The sequence below is a fragment of the Numenius arquata genome, chromosome 2, assembly GCF_964106895.1.
Source record: "Numenius arquata chromosome 2, bNumArq3.hap1.1, whole genome shotgun sequence".
Taxonomy (NCBI): Eukaryota; Metazoa; Chordata; class Aves; order Charadriiformes; family Scolopacidae; genus Numenius; species Numenius arquata.
The window spans coordinates 22,947,577-22,960,492 of NC_133577.1; the positions used below are offsets into that span (position 1 = coordinate 22,947,577).

General features: G+C 33.6%; 1 protein-coding gene across 3 annotated transcripts in view; it reads right to left on the minus strand.

Moving 5' to 3' along the window:
- Positions 1–12,916, minus strand: part of SIPA1L2 (signal induced proliferation associated 1 like 2) — an 83,972-nt gene that overhangs the window by 55,363 nt on the left and 15,693 nt on the right. For 2 of the 3 annotated variants that reach the window (XM_074163477.1, XM_074163470.1), the window contains exons 5-7: positions 9,162–9,265; positions 2,444–2,601; positions 8–584 (exon numbers count right to left, since the gene is read on the minus strand). In XM_074163477.1, the coding sequence (XP_074019578.1) occupies positions 8–584; positions 2,444–2,601; positions 9,162–9,265 (839 nt within the window). Of the gene's footprint in view, positions 1–7; positions 585–2,443; positions 2,602–6,369; positions 6,448–9,161; positions 9,266–12,916 lie in introns of all 3 variants that reach the window. The other variant, XM_074163462.1, reaches the window with a different exon arrangement.

A 12,916-nucleotide genomic window follows, 5' to 3' on the forward strand; every position in this document is an offset into this window, starting at 1 on the left:
TACTTACTTCAAGTCTTTGAACAATTTCTCTGATGTCTTCGGTACAATTATCTGCTGCAGACAGAAGAATACATTCTCCTCTTTCATAAAATATTTTGATGCTCATTAATCCAGACGTCCATCCAATAACATCTCTGCAGGAGCAGTTAAATACAACATTTTTTGATTCCTTTTCAATCAACATGATAAACTCATTGGAGATTCCAAGAAGACATTCAATGTCAGCAGACTGGCCAAAATCTCGTGCAATCACATTCCACATAATTGCTCCAACACTGAATAGATGTGCATCTCTCCTTGGTTTCACTTTTTCCTTTTTTTTTGCCCCTAAAGTAATAAAGCTAAACTTTGCTGAAGTATCCACTGTAGCTGTGGTAACAAAATTTTCTGCCAGATCTTTCAAGTATTCTTGACGTGTCCTTGTGGCCATGGCTCGAAATTTCTCTGACTTATGTGCCGCATTTTCAGCATTAATGACTTTGGCTAAAAGGAAGTCCCTAAAGACTGCTGACTTGGGGAAAGTTACTCCTTTGGGAATGGGTGGACCAAATGGAGGTACATCTTTTGATCGTGAAACACCAACACTGGAAATAGAAAGAAAAAAGTACAATGGTTAATTCCTAAAAAAAAAAAATATCAGATGTTAAACAGAACTGTGATCTGTGCAGCCCATTTACACAGCTGGGTTTAGCTTTGACATGTCAATTTTCAGACATTTTAGACACATCAAAGAAAACTGATTGGGTTGTCTGCTTTTAAATGGCTTTTTTTCTTTTAAATATATAAAAGACATTATGGATGTATCTTACTAACACAAAAAATATCAAGGATGACTTCTTAGGGTGTCACTGTCTTTTTTTTAATGGTATAAATATAAAAAAGCTTTGTGAGACATAAATGAGAGAAGCATTTTTAAAAATTATTTTTTAATGTAAGCCTATAATTTTCAGCTGTCACTCAGTTGCACGATCTTAAAACTAAGAAATATATAAACATAAAGAGAATTTCTTTTAATCCTCAGATATGTTGTTACAATGAAGGGTGAAGACAAAGAAAAAGTATGGGTGTCAAATGTGTCTATAATTCTGTAGCATTCTGTACCTGTTTAAGTTGCCTACTCTACGTTTGTAAAATTTCAAAATACCTGCAATTCTTGACATGGACAGATCACAGCAATATGTAAAAGAAACAGGAATATCTTCTCATTGATACAATTATACCTACAATTGATATCTACATAATATATTTACTGAAAAAGGATTTCAAAATACTGTGCAAGCTACATGCAACTACTGCTAGTTCAACTGAAATGCAGTCACATTTGGGATGACAGGCAGACACCATTTAGTAATAAGAAAAATATAACTTATGAAATGTCATGGATTATTAAACACAGAAGAGACACTGAAACAAAATCAAGTTCTAAAAGCTATCTTAAATTGTAAAATGTAACTTAAGTTCTAAAAGACAGCTAAAAGACAGTAATATGGCCTGACTTCATTATGTACTTTAATTTCATTCTAAACAATGAAAAATAACATTTATACATCCTAAATCTGCACCATTATGCCTCAAGTCCTTATAATCATTTGCACAATTTGCAATCAGTTAAGAACTATGCTTCCAACTTGGTTACGTTGTTAGAATTCATGATGCAGTAACTTAAAGTGTGAGAGTTAATGTCATCTGAAATTTGAGATAGTTTTATACTCCCCAAAAGTCCTCATTTGTGTGCTTAAAGGCCATGACTCATCCCAGGGTCCTACTGACATATACAGGAATCTCATAGAATCATAGAATGGTTAGAGTTGGAAGGGACCGTAAAGATTATGGAGTTCCAACCCCGCTGCCATGGGCAGGGACACCTCCCACTAGACCAGGTTGCTCAAGTCCCATCCAGCCTGGCCTTGAACACTTCCAGGGATGGGGAATCCACAGCTTCCCTGGGCAACCTGTTCCAGTGCCTCACCACCCTCATAGTGAAAGATTTCTTGCTGACATCTAATCTAAATCTAAATTTACCTTTCTGTTTAAAACCATTACCTCCCCTCATATTGCTATTAGCCTATTCATATAGGCTAATAGACTTCTACAGTACTTTATAGTAAATCACTTTTTTTGGAAAAGGAAAGGTGCAATACAGCTTCTAAATTCATTTCTATTGCTATGTCTGCAAATCTTATCTTCGCTAACTTGTTATATCTCCACTTTGTGCCCATAAATCAGCAACACAGAATTCTGCATATACCATTTAAGCTTACAAACTGTGCCCCACAACTCTAGATGTGTGTAAGGGAGACTTTGGGGTTTCAAGCTCACAGAAAATGCAGCAGATATTTTAAAACTGTATACACAATATCTCTAGGAAACAAAAAACTATTAAAAGATGTAGTTCCATTGCAGTTTTAATAACAAACTTAAATAGTTATAAGGCTCTACTCACCTATAGCACACATTTTCAGTGCAAGGATTATGTACTTTGACTATGACAAACACATGTTGAAAGTGGGAACGAATATTTTTTGGAGTAAAAGGAAGTGCTCCTGGCTCTTGGAAGACAATGGTAACTATGTCATTTCCTATATGTCTTTTCCTTAGCAGCTAGACAAAAAACACGAATTGAAGAATTAGTTATAAAAAAAATTAAAATAACAATTTGTTCATTTTATTAAACAAACAAACAAAAACCCAAATAAAAATAAATTAAGCTTAATTTTTCAGAAATAATTTTAATTAATCATATCCTGGATAGCTACAGATTAAGGATTTTGGACTGAACTACAAAAAGATAGGGAAAGGACATTGGGCCAAGTTCACAAAAATACTAGTAAGTTCTCTCACATCCCCACACTAGTTCTGCATAGTTTCTGCTTGTTTCTCTTTCATTCTATGAGAAGGACATATTTCTCTTATTTTAGTGCATCACTTCAGTAATAAAAAAAGTTACATCACTTGACATTTCTCACTGTTCAGAGAAATGTACATCAGTTTCGTCTTTACAGTGTAATATTTGCTTCTTTTAGAAAAATATAATATTGTTTTTCTTTCTCAATAAACCTTGCTTTTCCATGCTGCATTTTTATTAAACAATGACCTTATATTATGATCTCAATTTTTTAAGAAAAGATTATAATGAATACTCATCACAAATTTTAACTGTATACTTGAGGACCAGAGCTGAGACAGAATAGTCATGGAGAAACTATAGCTATTAGAAACTCATTAATTAAAAATGTATTCTTGTAATTGGTAGTTTTATCATAAAAATATATTTAAGGAATACTTTAATGTACTAAATCATTATTACAGGCAAAAAATAAAAACTACAAAACATGTCAAGCAATAAGGGACCGCTTCTCTCTCTCTTAAAAAACCCCCACAAAACCAAAACCAAACAAAGAAAAAACAACCAACAAAACAACATAGTAAAGTGATGTTCACTTTTCCTCATGGAAGTATATTGTACCTCTCAAATTTTTTTACACTTTTTTCTTAATACCTTTGTTTAAAAACATCCATATATATAACAGGTTAAAAAAAACCTAGTCCAGCATGTGCTACATTTTAAATATCCCCCCAAAGTCTGCCAAACACCTTGCATTGGCAATTAATAGCATACAGACACTTAAAGCTTTACCTTAGCTCATGTATAACTAAAAAGGATACAAGAATAAGTTTATTTGAAAATTTATGACAGAACAAGCAAAAATTTCTCTATTGAGCTGATTTTATAGAACATAACCTTTCTAATAAAAGAGTATTTGCTTGCATTTTCTCAGCTCCGCTGAAAGTTAATATTTCAGCCAGCATGAAAAAAAGCTAATCCAATATGCTAAAGCCTAAGACTCATAAGGATGTTTCATTACACCACTTAAAATAACACAAATGATGGCATTCTAAAGGCAGAAAGAAGGGCCAAAGCCAGAAATTTAAAGCACTCAGTATACATATATTATTTTAAATATAATCAAAATCCAAAATGCAGATTAAAGAAATAAGACTTCTGATGAAAATTTAAAACAGATATACCAAATATTTTATGTTCTTATAAGTCATGTGGCTCAGTCAAGTTTTCATTTTTTTAAGACTAAAAATCAAAGTAACTGGCTATTTGAGCAATTTAAGATACACATCCTGTTGTGTATAAATTACAGACATACGCTACATGGAACTGATCACAAATGTGTCAGGTATACTTTAATTTGCTGAGCTAGTGAACCATACAATTAGATCATAGTAGTGAAGCCCAAGTTCACTTTTAGAGGTTATTATCATCTCACAGGCTGGAATTTACACCGCAGTTAAGTTTGTAAGAAACCTTCCAATTATGAGGTACAAAGTGATTCCTTTCTGCCTTTGTTATATAATTAACTGCCCAATTACTCTTTCTTGCTATATGGGTTCATGTCTATTCATTTCCACAGAGCAAAATTAAAAACATTAGAAAGCAACATCCTGTTTAAAGTTATATTTATTTCTCAAGACAATCACTGTTTTCAAGAATATTTTCTGCTTTTGTAGACCTCTTTAGCAGGTTCTGCTTGCCATCACAGGTTGTTTAAGCAAGAATAGCAGTCACTTAAGAGGTAAATTTTAGAAATGTTTGAAATTTTACTAGCAAAGATAGTCTTTTCAAAATTATGGCAGTTCCCACATCCTACCCCTAAACTATTTTTCAAGAGCTTAAACCTCTAAGAAGCACAAAAATAGGAAACAGTAAGTCAGGTCATCATTTTTAAGAACCTTACCAAGCTTGCAGAGATCTCAGTGACATCTTCAACATTTTAAAATAAAATCAGTGTAACACTGTTACAAATAACTGTCATGCATAAGTGGTCTGTGAACTTCAACACGATGCAAAGGCAAAGCACAGTTGTGGCTATGCACAGAGTATCATAATGCAAAGAACTTGGAAAGGGAGAGAAGTTAACTGGGGTGATCTGGAAGATGGAAAAAAGTGTTCTGGATAGGATAAAGGAATAGGAAAAGAATAAAAGTATTGAATGGAGAAGAAGGAGGGTACACAAACTTCCCTGGGAAGTGTGAGATAAGGACAGCATACTGAAAATGAAAAAGGAATTGAAGGAAACCGGAACTAAGCAAAAAGATTTAGAAACAGCCCTTTTCTAGTTTCGATTCTATAACCTAGATTTTCATCCCAATTTTTACCTCTTAGGTTGTTTTTGTTTGTGTGGTTTTTTTTTTTTCTTTCAGGTTCCCAGTTTCCCCTTCCTCTCCCATTTTGAGGTTTGCTCAGGTTTGGGGTTTTGAGGGGGTTGTATTTTATTTTATTTTTTTAAATCTGCCTTTCTAACATACTCTAAAGAGCCTCATGCCAATGCAGAGCACAATAGGAACTCTCAAGAGGGTGCACAGATTACAGAGGATTACTTACAGTAAGGAGACATCAAACGCACTTTGACATCATTCTACTATCAGTCTAAATTGGCATGGAAGAATTTGAAAATGAACCCAATCAAGTCCAACAGGCAGCCAAAAGGAAATCAGTGATGTTTTATATAAGAATACAAGACACGCAAAGGGGGGTTCAGTGAGGAAAATATGTTAGAAAAGCAGAATCCATTAAATTAATATTATTTATACCAGTTAATAGTTACTATATTAATTCCGAAATCTTTTAACTACTCAATTCTTAATTTTCAGATATGCACCTCTGAAGAAAAGAACTGTCTTTAAACATAGTATATTAAAAGGTTATGCCCAGCCATAAAAATCTACTCACTTCTGTGGAATTTTAATTGCCTAGTCGAACTGCAAAACAACAAGGAATTCTTGTTGAAATGGCAGTGAAATATATTTTTCATTCAATTAAATGATGAAATGTTAAAGAGTCAAATAAGAAAATCACCAAACTTACTTTAGTATGTTTCCAAAATAAGTGGTTTCAAAAGTTTTATTTTCAATGTGTGTTCTTAACCAGTACCAAAACCAGAAACAAACAGCAAAAGATATTTCATAGGATCTGGCTGAACTGAGTTTGGTATAACCACAGGTCTTGTTATCCCAACCATTTTAATGCTTAAATTCAGCAGGTTTATTTAATAATTATTATTGCATATCTGTTTCATTTTTAAGTTTTCCTTAAATCAGATGAAAACTGATTATTTGAACTGATTTGGATGAATCAGGTCTGACCATGTGCACACAAGCAAACTGCAAATGTGTGAACGGGAAACTTGCAAGGGAATGATTTGGAAAGGGATGTTGCAAAGGTAAAGTTTAAAGGGAAAAGCCTTGAACTATAATTTGAAGAAAAGGCCAGTACAGGGCTGGTAGTCTCTTCTGTCCTACGGAGGAGCAGCTGACTTGAAAGTTCCCAGCCTATGTTGCAGCCAAAGTGAAAATTACCTTGCTCTTTGGATCTCCTGCTGGCTCTAAAACTAGAGGGATGTCCTGATCAGGGACCAAGCAGGGCGTAGTTATGTCCTGGAAGAAGCAACAAACAATTCTGGTGTGGCCTATTTTTGGCTCACAGGTATTTGGAATCTAAGCAATGCTGTGCTTGCTCAGTCAAGGTCGTAGTCCTAGATGAGGAAGACTGTCTCAATACCTTGCCCAGTCATTACCAAACAAGGGACACAGGGATAGGATGCATCAACCTCATTGCCAGTACATACATAATATGCTAGCAAAAAATAACTATTGAATGGGATTCTTCATTACTAACAAAACTTAAAAGGAAAATTACCATGGTCCCTAACTTCCCTTTACTTGGGTATGTAGAGTTAGGGAGCCAAAACCTGAAGAGACAAACATTCATTCCAAAGAACCTGTAAGCCTCTCTCTGTCCTGAGCACAACTGATGCAATTGTATCATCTGCGGTCTTTAGCACCTAAAACGTCTCAAGGAAAAAGACCTAATTGGATTTTATCCTAGCTTGTGAGAAATAACACTGTTAAAACATTTCACACTTCAGTACGTATTTTGGAACTAAACAGTAGTGGAAGAACATTAAACAATTATTATAGACCCCTTTTGCACATTAAGGCTGGCTAAATTCTGGACATTTGGGTGCACTTGTCACATTTCATTAATCAGTGTCCATGCTGTGCAAATACTGCTCGATCCCAGCACCTAAAAGAAAATGTGGTCGGTCTTCACATAGGCACACTACTTGAACTTGGAAACCTGTCATGTTATTTTGATCCCAAGAAAGCCATGATTAACAACACGGTGCTTCTACTAAATATTGAAGCTGTTAAAGTGACAATGATGGGAGCTTACTAAAACACTGGAAAGGAGTGCTTGTTGCTGGGGAAAACCGTGGAGTTAAAATTGGAAGATTTTGCTATACACAAGAATCGGCACCTGACTATAAAGAATGACACATAAGGAAATTATGAGAATGAAAGGAAGGCAAAGGAAGAAGTGAAAGGACAGTAATAGGGGGTGGCTGAGCAACACAGCAGTGAAGCTGACAAACAGCAAACAATTATGCAAATCAGTGAATTGTGGCAAGAGGATATCTTGTTCTCACAAACAAAGGAAAGCCATGAAAGACAACAAAAGTAATGAATTCCAAGTAAGGCCATATTTGCTGTCAATGCCTGTGCTTAGCTATGAAAATATTTTTTTCCTTTTAAAGCAAGCTCATTCAGTGTATTATATTTTCTTTATAGTGTACAGTTTTCCCTCTTTACATGTGCTTTCCAGTCAAAGATTGTTATGACCGATTACAGACAGAACAACTCCTAGTGTGTTTATTGAATTAATCCTATAGTGTAATAAGGTGTAAGTGAACATTTAGAAAAATGGAGCAATCTCAAATCAGTGATGGTGATCCAATACCTTGATTACTAGCTATTGGCACAGTTGAGTATGTGATAGAGCTGAACATTCTGTCTTCTGAAAGCTACACATTTTAAGATGTGAGTCATCTAAACATTCATATTATTCATATGGTGAAGATTTTCTCTTTTGATTCCTAATTTAGTTTCTTTAAACCACATCTAAATCCTAAGTGTAATGGAGCAAAATTTGCAGTTGTCTTAACTGTTCACTTGAAACAGTTCTTCAAACAGTTCAGAACATTATTTAAAATACAAAAATACATGATATATTTTCTCCTATTTCAATTTTCATTTATCCTTTCTCAAGAATTTTAATCATTTTCTTTTATCTTTTTCTTGCTGCCTTGACACATCTCTTTTTCTTCCCACAAGACCTATTGATAGAGTAGACATGAAAGATACAACTCGCATATGGTTTAAGAATCAGTAACCATCTTTTGTGTGCTGTTCAAAAAGAAAGTGAGGTAGCATCTTTATTTCATGAAAGCCCTCCAAAATGACTGAAATCTTCACATCTTGCATGGCAATGAGAGATATTTTAAAACTAACTAAATAAATCCAACACTTCTTTCTGCAGACCTAGGAAAATGCAGAGTAGTAGCACAGACAGTTATGAACTATTATCAGTCTGACCTATGAGCAATTCTACAACTAGTTTTTTTTAAATGTTAATGTTGATACATTATACCAACTGCACTTGTACTTTTTAATTCAGTCGCAAGAAATACTCAAGCCAGGCATGACAGAGTAACCTTACTGGTGCATCACACAATTTGGATGCTGTGCTGTTTTTAGCCATCCTTAATGCTTTAAAGATATTCTGAATTATTACATAAGCAAAGGGAATTCTCCAGAAATAAAATAAGTGCATTGCAGTTTTCTGTCTTCATAAGCAGACACCTTGAAGGACACAGTTGAGCATTTATTACTAATCTGACACATGAATAAACATTTCAATATCTGTAATATAAGGATTAAGTAGAATCATTTTTAAAATCTTATTACATGCACACTTTAACCATAAGACTATTTTCAAGTTTCATTTTACTCAATGCTTAAAACATACATAAGATGTAAATTCAGTTCAAACTTAAAATAACTCATTCACCACAGGCAACATTACCTTTTAATAATATCAAGAAATGAGTGAGATAGGATTTTTATACTATATAATTCAGGAACTTATCCTATGAGATTTCTAATGCCTTATGACATTTCAAAAAAAAAAAATACACTTGAGTCATACTTCATATAAAACAATTAAGTTTTAAATCGGCATTACTTTAAAAAAAAACCCTCAGTGTCAAACATTTATAACATAAAATTACAACGAAAAGTTAAAAACGTACCTGTTGCCTGTTACTGGGCATGTATGGAAGCATTGTTGACACATGAAACATTAACTCATAATCTTTATAGGTAGTATAGAGAGAATGAGTTCCTGTTGAATCAGCTGAAAATGAATTTAATTGCAAGAAGGTCAGTAAAACAGAACATTCATACTACTCTTTAGGACACCACTCCTTGCATGCTATGCTTTGAATCTATTAAGGCAATTTAAAAGTTTTTTTCAGTAGAACAAAACCAGTTTGCATCAGCTAAAGATCTACTCTTCATTCTCATATAATGACATAGAAAGGTCCTGCAAGAAATTACCCAAAGAGTTTGCTAAAAGGCCTAAATGATCTAATTTTAAATATATTGGCATTTCATGAAAAAACCCCAAACACTTAAGATACTTGAGTACACTTTTACATAATATATACTTTCATTATTTAAACCATTAATAAGAACAATTGACTAATCTCATACTTTACCAAAAATTAACTGACAATGATACTTCAAATATGACAATAACATACATAATGCAGCTCAGACATTTTTAAAACATAAAATATGTACACAATAGATTGTAGTATAATGTCAAATAATTTTATTGGTTAGATTTAGCATTTCAGAATTTTGCAGATAATTAGAGTTTTACTCTGTAGTAATAAATTAATCCTTTTTATTCTTTAATATATATGGATTATTTAAGTAAGTACAATTAACTTTAAAGCACCCTATTGAGTCAAGACTACTATCAATTTTTCTTCTCTTTTTCCATGTCTACTCATTTTTTAAATATAATTTTATGTTATCTACACCAACAAACACTCTCCAGCACTTTCTTCCATACACTGTTTAAGGTTTTGGGGTTTGGTTTTATTTTAAATAGTAACTGTATTCCAAAAAGAAATTGATTGTCCATGTTCATTCTCTGGTTAAAAGTCTCTATAAACATTTTACACTTAAGTGTAAAATTCAACAGTAACCATACTGATGCCCTAAATCTTTAAATATTTATATGTGTGTATAATTTTGAACACATTCATATTACAACTGGCTGCTTCAGTTATGTTTGTACAATAATAAAATTAACTTCATTTATTAATATTGATGTAAATTACAGTTACATACAAAATAGGGAGCATAAAGTCCTCTGAAGTTACTTGCTAAAAAAGCAAACATTATTGTGCTCCTCTCTTTTAAAATCTTTGTTGAAAATACAATTCCATTATAACATTTCCATGGCATTTTAGAAAGACAGTTTTGAAGAGATAGAAGGAGAAAATAAATTACATTATGAAATCCATATATCTGCCTAAACTACACTGATCTCAGTAACCTTATTCCCTGACTACTTTTGCAATTACATATTAAATAGAGTCAAATTATCTTGAGCAGACATTGCACAAAATAGCCCCTTTAAATACTTATCACAGAAAGGCAGATTCCTTACCCTTAAATCAATACTTTCCCAATACAACATCCTATTTAGCTAAATACTTTTGCTAAACAAGTTAAACACCTTGACTTGGGAAATGAGCTAGCAAGTTTTTCTTCTGAAATTTAGTTCCTTACACTAAGCAAGCTGAAATCTTCTAACTCAACAGATGCTTTACTGAACACCTACTAAAGCCCACTGTGATTAAATTTACATAACGGTTACTACTACAAACATTACTCTGCTGACAATTTTAGTGCAAAAAAAATTGTATCTGGGCTGACGTTTTTGCACTTCATTCCTCTCTGAGCATTAGTTTTATTTCACAAAGTTTGGGAAAAATTGGCTAAACCTTTGTTTTAGTTATGAAAGATTTCTGCTTTTTTGCAGAAAAGCATCTTTTACCAAATGAAAGCAAAACAATACTATTCCTCTATAGATATAAAATTGCAACATTTTCTCAATTTCTTTCACATTCATTTTTCTCTTTATGGGTAGTAAGGAAATTAAATACAAACATAATCCAATTTATCCATAGTATAATCCATAATTAAAGTCTGAACATTACAAATGAGAATATTAACATTCCAATAATAATAACTTAATTCTCCATTTCTAGTAGATTGATATGTTTTAAAACACATACTGAACAGATTATATCGTGTTGAATTGGTAAAGTTTCCTCTAAGTTTCTTATTTCTTGATCTTGGGATTTAGAATTGCATGCCATTAAAAATGCACTAAAGAAGGGCAGAAAAGAGTTTGTAGTTAACGTATTTCACACATTCTTCACGTTTGCCCTCGATCTGGCTTGGACAGAGTTAATTTTCTTCATAGCAGCCCATATTGTGCTGTGTTTTCTATATGTGATCAAAACAGTGTTGATAACACACCAATCTTTTAGCTGTTGCTGAACAGTGCTTGCACAGCATCAGGACTGGCTCTGTTTCTCACACTCTCCCCCACCCCACTGCAGGGAGTACGCTAGGGGTGGGCAAGAGTTTCGGAGGGGATGCACCAGGACAGCTGACTCCAATTGACCAAAGCGATAGTCACGCTCTACAGTAAAACTGGATCGGGGGCAGTTTTTCCATGGTAGCGGATGGAAGGTGGTGAGTGACTGCCTTTGCATCACTTGTTTTTGTAGGGGTTTTTTTGGTTGGTTGGTTGGTTGTTGTGGCCTTGGGTTGGTATTTCAATGGCTTTTGTTGGGTTCTTTTTTTGGCAGGGAGGGGAAGGAGGGTGGTTGGTTTTTTCCACTCTTTCCTTCACTTATTGAACTGTTTTAATCTTGACTCAAGTTTTTCTTACTTTTGCTCTCCTGATTTTCTCCCACATCCTGCTGTGGGTGGTGAGTGAGCAAGCAAGTGGGTAGGGGCTTACCTGCCAGGCAGGTCAACCCACCACAACATTTTATATTCTATATTCCATAAGAAATGGACCAATTAATTACTTACTAAAATATTAAATAAAGAGACTAAATTAAAAAATAACGATTTTTTAAAAAGAAAAATACCCACAGTTAGTCAAACATTTGAGAATAGAAAAACTTAATAAAAGTGAACCCTACAAAAACTGGGCAAGAAATATTACTGAAACATTACACTACCAAAAATGTAGCTACTAGTGTTGAAATTATTACACTATTCTGAACCTACAGGCAGATCAATGTATTATCCAATTATAAATGCGGCATGCATTAATACTTGTTGCGCCATTGTATTAAAAAACAAGTATAACACAAGATGCTAATTAAGTCACTATTTTACATTTAATATAAAATTGAAGACTCTATCTTTGTGAACTCTCTTAATTCCACTCTGTTTGTTGCAAATCATGAGAACATATTATGACAGGCCAATATCTTTACTGGTACACAGCATTAGCAAAACATTAAAATTATGTTACTGAATGATGCATACACATTGCCAATCAGCAATGTGCATTCATACTGAAGCACGGCAAATATAGAAACTGAATTTTCTTGACAGACCAGCACATATTTTCATATGTAAAAATTACTAGGTAATATTCAGTCATGCTCTTATCAGGGAAAAAAAAAGCAGCAATACCAAAACATGCCTTACTCTTTTGATTTTTTCATCCCTATTTATCAATTAATCCCAGAAGTCTGACATCCGCAGCATGTTAATAAATATGTCTACACATTAATTTGAAAAATTAAGGTCCCTTCCAACTCTAACAATTCTATGATTCTATGATTATTCTGTACTGAAATAGCATGCAATAGTCCAACACTCCTGCAATGACTAGGGACGTCTTCCACTAGATCAAGTTGCTCAGAGCCCTGTTCAACCTGAACTTGAATGTTTCCAA